At 39.0% G+C, this 15,958-nt stretch overlaps 1 protein-coding gene across 1 annotated transcript in view; it reads left to right on the plus strand.

Moving 5' to 3' along the window:
- Nucleotides 1-15,958, plus strand: part of SDK1 (sidekick cell adhesion molecule 1) — a 394,034-nt gene that overhangs the window by 278,403 nt on the left and 99,673 nt on the right. The window contains exons 18-20 of the mRNA XM_068422403.1: nt 5,939-6,054; nt 9,126-9,318; nt 12,579-12,677. Coding sequence (XP_068278504.1) covers nt 5,939-6,054; nt 9,126-9,318; nt 12,579-12,677 — 408 coding nt within the window. The remainder of the gene's footprint in view (nt 1-5,938; nt 6,055-9,125; nt 9,319-12,578; nt 12,678-15,958) is intronic.

Here is a 15,958-nt window from a genome sequence, read left to right on the forward strand (position 1 = left end):
CAGTGCCACGTCTATTCTGACATGCATTAAATGATGTGAGCTATACTGGCAAGAACCTGTCTATCTGCAGATGAAAAATACCTGAAACGCCTCGTATTAATCAAGTGTGCTATGCAGTCAAAGCCTGGCAGGAAATGAACACAGGGAGCAGATCAGCCCATTGGCATCTTTGTCATAGGGAATATTGACTGGCCATATAAGCTGTGGATTTATACCAGAACCTAGTCTATTAATCCCTTATTAGTCCTCTGGCATTGCTTTAGCCGCTGATAACTAATCAGCTACTCAAAGCTCTTCAAAAATCACCAACTTCTAGAATGTAGCCAAACTCACAAGATGCTGAAAGTTCTAAACTTGTAGAGAAACTGGCACATAATGTCAGTTAGATAAAATGTCAGAAAGACTTACTGGCAAAGCACTGAACATCCTAGCACTAGGGTCAGACAGTTTGACTGTCTCTAAATCTTGAAAGTCTCTTCAGAGTGATATTCAGCCTAATCCTTTGATGCTCTATATATATAGGTCTTTCTTCATGAGAGTTTCTCCAGCTGTTCCTTACTTTGATGTTATTTTTCACAGGGATTTGTGCCAGCCTTCTGCAGAGGGCAATTTTTACTTATTTAAACAGTGTCGTGCAGGGCTTTTCATCACTGTATGAAAAACTGAAGTTTCCCAATATCTTTTCATATAAGAATAGCTTTGTGAGATATATAAACATCTTTCTGGATGGTGACGATGCTGCCTCTGGTCTGTACTATTGGACATGTTCACCTTTTCCTGCAGGTTGATTTGAGAAAGCAGAAGCTTCTATCCTTTACTTTAGGTCTATCCCACTAGCATGAATACTTCTGAACCTCTCTCTCTTTGAAAAACTTCCACTGCTCCTCAGATTTAGTCAAGGCAAGGTTTATACGTAGAGACATAGCTTTCATTAGGCTCTTTGCATTGACATTAACCCACTATTGTTTCTACTTTAAGTGCTATGTCTTTCTTTTGATACATATCCCAAAAGCCAGTCTTACGTCCTAAAGTTCATGGGTCTCAACATGCAGTTCGATGTTGTTTTATTTTCCCTTCTGTGCTGTGCATGGATGCCTTGAAAGGCCAGGGAAGTCTGGGCAAAAGGCCCTTCCTGAATAACAGAGTGGGAGAGTCACTAGACTAGTGAGTCTTGATGGTGTGGAGAGAAGGATAAAAGCAAAATGAGTCTGTTTAGCCAGGTCTAAAGTAGTTTCTTCCTCAGGCAGGAAGAAGTGAATCAGAGAAATTTATAAGACTGAGACAGAAGAGCAAGAGAAAACCTAGTTAACTAAAAGCTTCCTACTTTCTGTAGGAAATAAGCTTGAAAAAGGAATCTCCGAATAATGAGTGTCCTCTGCAACCACTCAATTTTGTATCAGTGAAAAGAGATTTCCCTTAGTTTTTCTTTAGGCTTTCTTGGCAAAAACATCTTAAAGATCCTCATTGACTTCCTTTGGGGAACCTACCAACAGCCTTGGAGCATCCATGGCTGTTTTGGGCTCAGCTGCTCCTGTGCAGAAGCAGATTGGAGTTAGAGTGGCTGGATTTTGTTTTATTGCTGTTAGGTGTCACTTGCCATCTACTGCCTTTTTTTTTTTTTTTTTTTTTTAAATGATTTCACAAAGGTTGTTAAGATAGCAGTTGTCTTGGTGAGGGCCCTGGCCCCCGGCTCTTAAGAAAGAAGTAAAATCTTGTCCTTGTGAGAGGCACGCCAGAAAGGAAGAAGGCATTTCCCAGCTGCAAGAAGAAAAACTGATCAGTTAGTGCCGAATCTCGCAATACTGAATGTCAAATATTGGCATGTGTAGAACTGTAGAGACCACTTTTTCTATGCACCTGCTGCAGTCCGTAGTGCAGCAAAGGATGTCAGCCAGGAGCGTGGGGGAGTGCTTCCACAACAGGCTCTCCCCACCGCTCCCACCGGGGATGTGCAGCTCAGCACCTCAAGCCAGTGCATTAAAGGAACAACCAAATCTTCACATAGAGAAAAACCTGCAATTCCCCAATCCCCGAGCCTGCCTTATTGAGACATGGAAGCTGCCACCTCAAAGGTCAGGAGCTCCAGAGGAGTAGGAGACTTTTCGACAAGCCTCTGTTGAAGATCTATCTGTAAGACCAGTAGTCTGGCTGTCAGAATCTCTGTGGGGTTTACATGCAATTTGCCCATAGCTAGAGGCAGAATAATTACATGTACACATGCTTAACCTTAATGCCTTCTCTTCTCTCAATTATCTCGTCAGCGAAACCCTTTTAATGGCTTTTATCTAGAGTGCTTCCATGACCTTTTCTACTTAGAATGCTGTGCATTGACTTGCAGTCCCAGGGACTGAGCTCTTAACAGATTTCCAACCACGTGAACTTTATCAGGAAGAAAGTAACGGTTGTTTTTGCCTGACCAATTTGATCTGCAATTCCCAGATGGGTCTCCACTGTGAGATGGTTTAGGAATACTTGCAAACATGATGAAGAACACGTTTAAAAACTGAGCGTGTAAATACTTGGGGATTACTCTTGAAACACCTATTTGACATTGGTAGCTTCTGTACTGCTTGACAACAAGAAACTTGTACAAAGAGAATAGATATCTACCACTAAATTAGAAAATCCTTTATGTGGACAGTTGCAGTTTCAGTAAGCTACTAACCATGATCTTGGAAATATATCTGAGTTTTGAAGTGACCAGAAGGTCAATTCTGATTTAGCTTCTGTCAAACTACTTTTTTAAATGCAAACTGTTCAGATACCCAAGGAAGTCTTTAATATCAGGACATAAAAGGAGAACTTTATACTGGCACTTTGAAGTAAATTTGAGATTATAATGCCAATATTTTACTGATTAAAAATATAAAAATGTATTATGTTATATCTTCTGCAGTATAATTAAGCTCATGCATATCAGATGGACTATATTCTTTCCATCTTTTAAATGCATTGAGACGCAGATGTTGATTTTTTTTAATAAAGATGTTCAAAGAGGAATTGTAATATAAATCATGATTTCCAACTTTCTAAAGGTTCTATGATTTCTGTCCATAATTTTTACCATTTTTCTTCTTGTAGCAGGTACTTTTTGTACTATGATGGTTTATTCTTGTTTCAGGAAATTATCTCCTAATGAAGGAAAAATATTTTCCTTTTTAAAAGAAATAACTAATCCACTTGGTTATCCACATTTCTAAAACTGTAGTAAACCTATCCTCAAGTGCTTGCCCAAGCTTTTTTGAGGACTGTAAGGACTGCGAATGAAAACTTGGAGTTTGCTGGTGAAGGTTTTTTCCTCTCTTAAATAACTTGCAATATTTTGAATTGTATCTAGAAGACTCATCAAACCCTTAGAATAAAATCCTTGTGATATTGAAATCGCTGGAAATTTGCTATTCATTGCAAAGCATCCGTGGGATCCTCCACCGAAGAAAATAATGCCCACAGAAAGGAAGCAGCAATGCACATTCTAATTCGTGTTTCAGGAAAATGATAAAGGCGGTGGGAGTGTCCTGCTGGGAGTGTTGTACTGTTAACTCTGTCATCTGTATGTGTTTCTTCTGGTCTGGGAAAAACAGCCTCATCCTACCACTGCCAAAGTTCTGCGTTTCTTCAAGTGTGGCTGTCAGTGTACAGCACATGGGTTGTGTATACATTTTCTGTACAATAATTGTGTTACAAAATCAACCTAGCACATATAAATAGAGTTGTGATGTAGCCGTTCAACAGAAGGAAGAGGAATGAGTGGAGAGGATGATGCTCAGCTGATTTAGCCTTCCTGACAGAAGGAGATTAATCCATCCATGATATCCAGGTGACTTTCTGATAACAAACTAACTTGAAGGCTTCTAATATGATTTTCTTCTGCAATAAGAAATCTCTGGCAGTTACAATATCTGAATATGCAAATATGCAGAAATGTAAGAATTTAGATTTTTAAAAAATTCTTATTCACATTAACCATTAATTATATGAAGTAGATTGAAATATGTATTGTGGCTCTCATAATAAACAGTTTCATCAAAGAAGATGAATAAGAAAAAATGCATTTAGTAGGGGAATGTAGCCAAAGCAGCTCATTATGTCTGTAGAGTGACTTTAATATATATGATTGTATGTCAGGATGATTTGGTGAATCTCTTAACTACAAAAACTTTATGATGTCTACAGGTCATTAAAATAATATTATAAACTTCCAAAAGCATACAGGGAATTATGATACATGGCAGGAAGTAGGGCCCAGATTCTAATGAAAATTTAGAGTAGTATCAGATAAATTCTGGTTTTAGAACTCAATGATTATGCATAGTTCATAAATTGTGACATGAAGTTTTAACTTGGGGCAAGAAAATTCTGAGTGATATGCAGTTTCTGAGGTTAAAAAAAAAATGTGCACAGCTAAATTTTCAAGCCATGGTGTAGACATCAGGGAGTTTTAGTGACACAAGGCAGGAAAGTGGATGTTCTTGTCATTTCAAACTTGACGTCTTTGAGGATTTCTCCATTTTTCTGTGTTGATGTTTCTAGGTTGTTGGTGTCTTTGATAAGTGTACACTGTCCTAGCTCTGTTGACTATGCAGTGTCCCTATAGCTTGTACGCCACTTAAGAATAATGCCCCTTTATGTCTTTTTCAAACAAACATAGCTTTTGGTGGAAAAAGAGGCGTTTTTACATTTTTGAACTCAATGTCTTGATTTCTTCTCCATACGAAGACTCATCTTCCAAAAGTACTTTGAAGCTTTAAAAGTTTGTGACCTGTTTTTGAAAAGTATGGAGCAAACCACCATTTCTCAGTGGGAATTGTGGATACTTTTTAGAAGCGTAGGTCACTGGGCTTTGGTAGAAATTTTCCTTTAGAAGCAGGAGGAACAAAGCTTTCCAGACTTCAAAACCACTTGTGGATAGTCCCTCTTTCATAGAATACAGATGCACATGACTGTCAATAGTGATATCTTTGAAGCTTTATTAAACTTATTTTATAGGATTCAAAGGGTATTAGTCCATTTTTTTTATACTCAAATATCAGTTTTCTTCTTAAACTTACTATAAGCTTGATAATTTCAGAAAAATAGACCTGTCTATTTCCTCTGAGAGCTATAGAAATGACATCCTAAAGCAATAAGTTGAAGAAATTGCCTGGAAGGTATTTAAAGAGACATTGTATTAAATGGCAAAATATTTAGGAGTTATTTTTTGTTGTTTGAAGGCAGTATGCCTTTATGTTCCATGATTCCTTTTGTATTGAGAAAACATCTGTCTAATTAAATCATTGGCATAAAATGCTTATGCAACTTTTAGCAGATTAGAGGATATATTGGCTCAGAATATATGTAATCAATTCAATATACATGAACGAATATCATATCAAGATAAAATGAGAACACCTTCAATTCCCAAGAAAAATCTTTATTGGATATGATATGACTGGTCCTAATTCTTCAAGCAGAAGTAAATAATAAACAGATGCTGTCACCAGATTATAATTTACAATTAGAACTCTAATTCTGTGGACTCCATGTTTGTTTTTCTGATCTGGGGAATTGTGTGGTATTAAAAGACTCAAGAAATTTCTTTCTGAAACTGTTGATTTTCTGTGCAGTGATGGATAATTGAAAGAGATGTGTTCACCTATCATTACCTAGCTTCTGTCTCAAGTCTTTATGAGAAACTCATCTGTGGAGTAATAAGCTACAGAAATCATTTCATGCCCTCCCCTTGAAAGAATCTCTGATACAGAATGAGACATTAACCCAATTACCCTTCTTTCCAAATCATTGCTGGTTACTGTTTCACGAGAAGTGGGTCCTTCTCTTGGGGTTGTTATTACTTTGTGACTTGTGAGTGGCAGTTAGTGGGTTCTGTGTTCATCTTTCTCTTTTGTCCCCTCATCCATCCTCTTCTCTGTGTTGTTTCCCTCTCTGCTGATGGGAGCAGTGCCTACAGCTCCACCGCAGAATGTACAAGTCGAAGCAGTGAACTCCACAACCATCCAGTTCCTCTGGAACCCTCCACCCCAGCAGTTCATCAATGGTATTAACCAAGGGTACAAGGTAAATAGAAACAAGATTTCCATAATTTCAAATAACGTTTGCCTTAACAGTCCTGGTATATAACAATTAGAAGTTGAATCTATTAACCTGTGAATCTCCAAAATGACTGTATATTTTCAGGGGTATCTTACACAAAATGAAGAGAGAACTGAGAAGTTGTTGCTCCTAACTTAACATTTGCTGATTTATGTAAGTTCTGAAAAGGGAATATGTCATGGGCTAGAAGTCCTAATACCTTTGTCATTTACCTGGAGAGTTTCCAAAGCCAAAAAGCAGTTCAATGTCAAACAGTTTGAAAGTCAGCACAGGAGATATGTCGTTGTGCCACTGAAAATCAACCTTGAGATGTCTATTTAGTCTAATGCAAAATTCCCATTCATTTCCTTAGGAACCAAGACATCGCACTAAATATTTGTCTTAACTTTCCCACTGTGATGATTTGGGAGATATAAGAATGTAAAATTTATTAATTATGCTTGATGACATGGAGTTAGCATGATAAGTCCCTGTTGATGGGGCAACTGGCAATATCTATTACAGTACGCAGAGCAGAGAGTGCTTAACAGAGCACTTGTTGGTACTTTGACCAGTGGAGTGTGTGCTAAGGAGGTAGTTGGAGTGGTTTATTTCTGTCTCTCAGGAAGGACTGCTTAATAGAAACTCTTTCAATGGTTTGGCAGCAGGGGCATGATAAATGAAGGGTTTAAAAACATTCATGGAAAGAACAAAGAGAAATCTTGTAGGAATCACAGAGTAGGAAAAGGGATGACAGGTATCTGTATGAGCAGGGAGGGAGGAAGGTTGATTTAGGTGTTCGATGAGGGAATGTTGGGTGAGCTGAGAAGGATGTGTAGTTCAGAAGACAAGCTGTGAATTGAGGGATTGTAGGTGGATTTTAGAAGTTTTGGAAGACTTGGTCCTTCTCTAAGAATTTCTCAAAGTGATGGAGTAACTGAGACAGGTGTATGCGTGGGAGTTTTAGCATTTTTCCCATGTATATATTTCTCAAAAACCAGCAATAGTTTCAGAATCCCACTGCTGAAGTATTATATAGATGTAGATGGGTATGTCTGTTTTTCCCAGAGACAGAATCAGCTCTCAAGACTAGGTGACTGACAGGGCTGCAGGAGTATATCCTGAAAGCTCAGTACAAAAGTAGTACTTGGCTTCTGTTCAGACTCTGGAGAATAAAAGCACTTTTTGGGCTCAATGAACTGCAATGCACTATAATTTTCTGGTGCAAGTCCAAGCATGGTGAGCTCAGTCAGATTTGCAAAAGTCATATTTCAGATTTTTATTCTTTGTTTTATTCAGAGTTTCAGTCTAAAGATCCTTACTCTCATCGCATAGCTACTTCTAATTTATGTTTCTGTTTCTTTAGCAATGGTATAAAATAACTAAAATCATGCTTTGTACCTCTCAGTGGTCAGTGAAAATTTTTTAAATTATCAAAATTTCTCTTTCTTTGGATTTCTTTGATTGCAGTAGATTGTAACAGCTTTACCATTCCTGTTTCTCATAGAGATTGTGAACTGAAGTACGAAGACTGTGTGAGAACATTTCTGTCAGTTACTTCTATAGCATAGTTTTTTTGTATGATTTGTAAATTATCAGTAGTCAAAGCTAGACTGTGCTGTTCTTAAGGATTAAACCCATTTTTCTTTTAAGTGACAAAATTGTTCACCTTTATTTTCTGCATATGTTTCCTGAAGTCTGTACAATGAAATGTACTCAAAAAGGAGTTCAGTCCTCCAAAGTTATAAATGCCAATTGTAATCCACAAAGATGATTTAGAAAAGAAATAAAACTTACTATTGCATCAACTATTTTCCATTTTTATCTTTTCTTTGAAATTTTTTTGCATTTCAAGAAGTTGTAAAGTGCACCTTTTCAAATAAGAAATATTCCTAAGAAAATTACTCTTTATAGTCCTCTAACTGTGCTTTCTGATTACCAGAAACTATAGACATTGGCTAACTGTGTCAAATATGGCTCATTAATTTCAGGCATCTATTCATGTTTATGAGCCTGAAATCAATACAAGTAGCACGATTTACACAGATACTGACTAAGTAAAATTGAATTTTAGCTTGCTTATATAAGCCACATGATAAAGATTTTTGGACAAAATAAAAATTTCATAAGGACTTTAAAGCTTTAAACCCCTAAGCCGTTAAGGTGATTTCAGAATTTGTTTTAAAATTTCAACATCATTTGCCAAAATGAATTTTTTAAGTCCTTTTTTAGGTACCTACACATAAGGTACTCCACTCAAAAATATATTGATCACCCAGAACATCCACTGAGATGAATGAAACGTGGAAGAACTGAGCACATCTGACAAGAACACTACTTTAAATGCATGAAAATATCTTCAGGAGTCCAACTGTTGGGACTCAGGTGTAGAAAATTGTAGCAATCATCTTTACAACCATTTTCTATTCTTTCTGTATTTCCAGAACCTTCTGCATCATTCACAGTGTGGTTATCCCCAAACCACCGAACATCGTAATACTCTTAGCCTGTTAGGCAAGGCTGGTCAATGGGATGCTGGGGGGCTGTGGGAGGGGAAGGAGGATTCCCCCCCTTCTCTCTCTCCCCCCCCTTCCATCCCACTAACCTCCCCAGCCAGTGGGATTGTTAAAGGAACCCCAAAATAAGACAAAACATTTATCTCAGAGTAGCACTGAAAGTACTTCTCTTCCTTCAGCTTCCTTTCAGCAGCAGAGACTGTTCAGGCTGGTCAGAGCAGCCCAGAGAGAGACAAAAGACTCATGTTGTACAAATAATAATTCACAATAATTTTGGCATTGTTCAGTAGCAGACGTTGAGAACTGCAATACCTCCACGGTATCAGCGTATCCCCCATCACTAGTGAGTATTATGCACATGCCTCCAATTATCATAGTAACAGTGTTATATCCATCTGTTCACTGTCAGAGCTGACAGTAGTTTAACAGCATTGCTTGTTTTTTTACAATCAGATTAAGATGGTTTTGGCAGCCAAACGTACTTTGATTCCAAATAAACACAACTTCTAATGAGAGCTCATCCATGTTTAAATTTTCTAGCTTCTAGCATGGCCAGTGGATGCTCCAGAGACTGTGACTATGGTCACCATCGCTCCAGATTTTCATGGCGTTCATAGTGGCTGCATCACCAACCTGAAGAAATACACTGCTTACTACACATCGGTTCTGTGTTTCACCACACCTGGCGACGGACCACGAAGCACACCCCAGCTCCTGCACACCCTTGAAGACAGTGAGTAGTCAGCACTGGTAGAGAATATCAGTGCTCAGGTTTTGTTTGGTTGGATATAAAAGCCAGAATTTTCAAATCTGTGCACTTAAAATCAGACCTCAGGTTTACAAACAGTTTGCAATCTCTTTTCAAGTTACTTTGCATCAGACAATGACCTCAGCCAGTTATCCATGTGTGTTCTCCTAGCCTGTGGCAAATGAAAGGCATTTAATATTTTTTTCATTGTGGACTAAACCTGGACACATTTTTTTACATTGTTGAGAAGCAGAAAGCTTCATAATCTGGTTCAGCTAACACACAACACGCTGTTTATGTCTGTGAACCATTATGCTCTTAAATCCATGTTCAGGTATCTGAATAAATATGAATTGATCTTCTTAGGAAGTGAGCGCTGGAACTTTCTGTGGAGGTCAATGATTAATTTATGTTTGTTTCCTTCTGTTAGTCAATATATTGAAAATGTCTTATGTCTATACTATATTGCAAGTGTTTGTATAAAACAACCAGAATCATGACAACACAGTAACTTTTATTCTGCAAAACTAGAGTCAAATTCAAAGGATGAGATAAGATGAGCTGGATAGTTTAGCATATAAATTATTTCCTGCATCAGAAAATGTTTTGGCCTCTGTGGCCCCTTGGAAGTGTTTGCTCAAGACATATTTGGGACTAACAAGTCTGGCGTGTGTCTGATGCAGATAACCACTAAACTGCAGTGGCCCTCATAGGTAACTGTGTGTCCACAGTGATCTTGGCTCTAGCCAGCACTTCAGTATCTTCCTGCCACGGAGCATCGTAAACACTGCTTCACATTTTCAGATCCAAATCAGAATTTAAAAAAAGCCTACTACATCCATAAAGGTATTGTTTTTCGAAATACTACTTTGCCTTAATAGGGATCTTTTAGGTTAGTCAATGTTCCCGTAAAGAAAAATCTGATTATCATTAACATTCACAGAAGTGAGGCTCGAAGTGCTAATCCAATTTTTCACGAGATACTCTTGAAAGAATATGAAGAAAATTAAGTACTTTCCCATGGATTTTCCTTTTGAGGTCTGTCTCCTCCAATGCTAAACCTCTGCCCCAAGAGCAGACTGTAGACTTAAACTAGAACATCACAAAGATCTATATAGATCTATACTGCCAGAGATCTATATAATATAAACTCATACATGTTTACCTCTGGTTGAAGCAAAAGGCAAGGAAGAAAGAGAAACTTGCATTAAGTTCCTCTGTGTAGTATTAACTTCTTTGCCTGTTTTCCTAAGAAGTGAGGCTTTTGGCAATGATGGTTTGTAAACGTGTTTGGTTGTCTGTCTTGAGTCCATCTGTCTTTCTCCCTCCAATGACATTTGAACCCCATGACTTTTTTCAATGACTACAGAAGAGTAAGAAACCAAAGATATGAGACTCCTGAGATTTCACAAAAAATAATCAGCTGGGAATAGAGAAGAGACTATTAATATTTCTGCTGAAGGAAAGGCTGCAGAAATGAGCCTTAAAGACTCTGTGCAAAATGGGAGAAGGGGCACAGTCAAGGAGGATCTCAGGGAAATGTTGGGATCGCGTGCCATTTTAAACACGAGAATTCCATCATGAAATACAAAACAAGAGAAAGCCAGACTTGTATTTTGTAAAACATATAAACATTTCTTGGTATATGCAGCTGTATGCTGCAAGGAGCCTCAGCAGTAGAGATGAGCAGGATTTTTTTATTATTATTTTTTGATCCTTCAGAATTGCTTTTCTTGGTTTTCATGGTGACTGAGAAGTTAAGTGCAGTATGGTATAATGCATCTTTGCGGACAACTCGTTGAATCTAAGTTGCTGCAGGATTTATGTGGTGTGAAAAAAGATTTGAAAGGACTGTCATTCATGTTCTCAGGTGATAATTTTCTGTCTGTATAGCAAAGTTAGGCAATCCTTTAGAAAAGAATAGTGCAACCAAATCTGTTTGCTGATGAACTATAGGTCAAATAAAATCTGACATCCAGTCAGAAGCAATGTGTCCTGGCTTGGAGTAACCTGCACCTGTTTTTCATTATGACACTAACATTGGACTGCAACTGCAGGAGCTAATTGGAGTGAGGCTTTGTGAGTATGTGGTTTGCATGTCTGCAGACACGTGGTCCCAAATAGTGCGTAATTGCTGTGCTCTTGTTGGGTATTCCTGACACTCCTACCAGATCAGCAGTTCTTTCTGTAATGCTTTGACCGACTAGATATCGCAGAATGGGTTTGGAAATTTTCCTCCCTAGGACTGCAGAATTGCAAATGTGGTTGGAGCTGACCTGCTGGCAGAAGGGTGTTTTTTTTTTTATCATAGCTGGAGGGGAATGAGAAACTGGACTAAAGTGAAGAGGAAACAAAATACAAAATTGCAGACGAGAAATTGCCAACTGATGTCAGTGGAGCTGGAGGATACTTGGGCAGGGATCCAATGACAGAAGCACAGTGAATATAAAGTGAACAAAAACTCCTTTTTCCAGTACATCGATTGAAGACAGAACAGCAGTTGGATCAAAAATCAGTCAGGATGTCTTCCTTGAAGATCAAAATTGAGGGAGGATGGCATATTCTTGACAGTCATTCCATTTTATGCTCTTTCATTACACACTAGGGAGCTGAAATTTTTAAGAGCTCTTGAGCTACATCATAAAAACCCTTTAAAAGTTTCACACACTTGTATTCATTTTACAGAAGACAGTTGCCATTATGTTGGACGTTTTTAGAGTTGTTTTGAGAGAATCTATCCAAGCAGTGGCTCGGTGACTCTGTCCTTGCTTTGACCTTGCATAGGCAAAAGGCTCTTTCCAGGAGAGGGGGGTGCTGGTGGTGTTGCTACAGACCTAAGGCCAGACAAGGTACACACAGCAGCACAGGTAAAAGCTGCACAGCGTCATTGAGGGAAAACAGCAAATGCAATTGCTTCCAGGATTGCCAGCTTGATTGTTCTAATTAGATTAGATCAAGAAGAGAGGCAGAGAACAAGTTGCATGCGGGTCTCCTGCTGCCACTCTCTTTAGTTCTCTGCACAGTTAGGATGATGACTGGATAAAATAATTTATGTGATGATAGCCAGAGTGCTTCTTAACACCTTGTGTCCTCCCCTCTCCCCTGCAGCTCTCACTGATGTTTCCAGCAGGCTTCCCTTGGCCCTGGCTCAGTGCTTTATTTCTTCAGCCCTAACCTTGCCATGTGAATCAGATCAAAAGTAAGTGGGGTTCTCCTGTTAACAGATTTCCTTTTCTGATTGCCAGAGCCAGGAGCGGTGGGACACCTGAGTTTCACTGAGATTCTGGACACGTCTCTCAAGGTCAGCTGGCAAGAACCTGTAGAGAAAAATGGCATCATTACAGGCAAGTATCAGCTGCTATCTCCTTTTTTTTATTATTTTTTAAGTGTGTGTGGGGTGGAATGTATCATTGCAGTGAAAAACTGTTTGCGTAATAGAGCATTTAGGGAGAACTGGCTACTGTGAGCACTGGTTTCCTGGTTGCTCTTTTGGGTAATTGAAATGTCAACTAGGGCACATTATAGAAAGTATGGGTCCAATTACTGGCAGCTCATGATTGTGGTCACTGAAAAGGCAGGCTGTGTTAGAAATCAGCTCCCCATGGAGTCTCTGGTCTTGTTAAATGTTTGTGAGCTCCACCTGTGTTACTAAATTTCTGAAACTTTGTGAGACAGTGTTTGGCCTTTGCCCCAAAGGTGGGGCGTTCCTACATGGAGTTTATGGCTGCAAAATCTGGATTGGCATTGCTAAAATTTGCAATCAAGACTGAGCCTGAAATCAGCCATATCCTTCATCTGCGATCAAGTGGTCTGGTTGTGGGCTGTGTGACAGAATTTGCATGTGATTACTTAATTTTGTATAAACCATCACAAGGGTTCAGAACTCTCTTGTTTCTCTTTGATGAGCTTGCCATTTGACAAGCTATTTATCTATTTGCTGTATGCCAGTGTAGATACATCATCAGCAACTTCATTATTTTCCCTAAAGGAAGCTATAAATAGTTGAGAAAAACTCTAGTTCTTATCAACAGAGGCAATATTGTTTTCAGATGGGAAACTATTACAGCTGCACAGGATGGACAATTCCATTTAACAAAGACTTTCAAGGTTTTGAAGTGCAAGCAAGTTCCCAAATTTTAAATTACTGGAGCTAGAGATCATGGTTGAGAAGGGAGAAGAACATTTCACATGGATCAAAATGTTTTGTTTTGGGAGCATTGACATTGAAATGTTTAATTTTTTTTTAATTGTATAATTATTTATAAAAATGAAATACATTTTAGGAGTTTAAAAAAAAAATCAGACTTTCTGGCTCCTGAACATTGAAATGTTATATCAGTCCAATTTTCTGAAGCATTTTAACTTTGACAGGTCTAATGATTTTGATAGGACTTGCATTTGTCAGTGTTTTCTCTGTGTATCTATAACATGCACCATTTGTACATGTGTCTTCTATGCTCTTTATAGTATACGTGGAGTCCTTCTGCAGATCATCTTATGCCTTTATACTTTCCTGAAATATGCATTGATTTAAGTCATTTAAGAACAGAAACTAATGACTTCAGAAAGCAGAGCAGTATTGATTCAATGAAGATGGCCAAAGCCTTCAAGCCTGAGTGCTTAAATTTAGGCACCTTAATCCAAGTCCAGCTATCTAAGTAAGATGTTGTACTACTCATCCTTGTTAAGCATGAGTTAGCAGCACTATGCTTGGTGTTGCAGAAATGCTTTGCTAGAAACAAGCTGGTGCCTCCCAGAATGAGTTGAAACCTGGTGGAACATGATGATGGACCATGCTATATTAGGGGCAAATTGTTTCAGAAAGAATTAACTCAAGAAGCTCTGTTGTTCATGAAGAAACACTAGTGTAAAAACGCCCGTCAAAGTTTATAAGGAAAAAGAAATGTTCTTAATGATGCAAACTACATTTGGGCTAGAAGAAAAGAATAGCAGAATTGTTCATGCCCTGAGTACCGCTAAGGTTTATAGAGGAGATCTTGAGGGCTTAGGGAGGCAATTATTCATCATTTCTGCTCATTGATACCTTTACTGGACCTTCGAGTTTCGTGCAGCAGAGCTGGGAGGAGGAAAGCACAGAGTGGGGTGCCTGGAGCCAGCCTGCTCTGGGAAATTGCCCGTTACTCTTGCTGTAAATTTCAGTATCTTCCTCATTCTCTCAGTAAACGTTGATTTATGAGGACCTGGATGTAGACGGACAGTTTGTGATTGGGTGTACTGCTCTCTTGTAGAGAATTTACTCCAGATCAACGGAAGATTATTTCTGAAACTCCTCTGGTCATTAGTTTCCGTTAGGCAGCACTTTGTGGAGGGGTTGTAGTGCCAAAGCATACGGGAAGGCTCTGTGGCACTTTTCCGATTCTCACTGACGCTGAAGCCAGAGGAAACACTCTCAGCCCAGGCCGGCTGGACTCCCCTGTGCTCATTTCTGGCAGTGATCACGTCTGTAAAACAGAGAGTCTGTTTTTACCAACCACATGTCCTAAAGTTCTGCCCATCTGTCAGTCATTGTGGCTTAAGTGCTACTTGGGGGTGCAGTGGATGTTGTTCCTTTCCTTCAGCATTTTTTTTTCATCTGTTTTTGTTATGCATGATTACATTTGGCTTTGTGTCTGCTCACTACATACGTATGTATCTTCTGTTTGCATTTTTTTCTATGACTAGAATTTAACTTTTGGGACTGAAATATCCAACAGTAAATGCTGCCTCTTTGCCTTTTCTCCAATTTGCATGTGAACTCAGGATATTTTTCATATTTTTTCAGAAAATAAATACATAGAGACTATGTGCCTAATGGGTGGGAAAGCTGGGTCTCATTCCTTTGGTCACAAAGGAGAAAACATCAAATGTTCAAAGAATAATTGTCAACATTTGATGTATATCCAAAGCTTATCTAGATAAGAGGGAAGATATCTCAATCATTTAAGCTTGCCTAGTGCATGTTGGGTGAAACTTTCTATTGTTCATAAGCAACAAATTGGTAGAGGGAGCATTGAAATCCCTTCTTCTTCTGGTTATTTATTGCTTTGAGCAACCCATTTTGTTTTATTCTGAGGTAATACTTCTTGATTCTGTCTGCCAGCCCATGTGTAGGGTTCAAAACAGGCGTAGCAGGGTCATTCACAGCTCCCGGGCAGACAGATGAGCCGTGGCACGGCCCTTGCCCAGGCTCTGCTCCATCCATGGCTGCACATGGACGTTCTGCTGGCTGGGGACACGGCTGCCAGTTTTGGGTCCTCTGTGGGGAAGTGGGGAGAGGCACAATTGCACCTTCCTTGGACTCATTCTCATTCTTCCACGTTGCCGTGTCCGGAGCAAATGTAGCACCCATGGCTTTTAGAAGAAAGGGGTGTTTATGATGGTTGTTCTTTTTGCAACTCCTTCATACCTCTTCACTGAGCATCAAATAGCGTAGACAGTCATCCCCCACCTTTCTGCTTGACCTCTATTAATAAAGGCAGAAAAGTCCTTGTGTTTTGTCAAAATCTTCATACAGTTTATAATCTTGCCTGTGCTACGTAAACTCCGATCGCTGGTACGTGATTCTCCAGCCTTCGCAGAGAGCATCAAAACGCTGCAGTGCCTCTGAGATATTGGTAAATTACTG

Source organism: Nyctibius grandis, chromosome Z (assembly GCF_013368605.1).
Source record: "Nyctibius grandis isolate bNycGra1 chromosome Z, bNycGra1.pri, whole genome shotgun sequence".
NCBI classification, from domain to species: domain Eukaryota; kingdom Metazoa; phylum Chordata; class Aves; order Nyctibiiformes; family Nyctibiidae; genus Nyctibius; species Nyctibius grandis.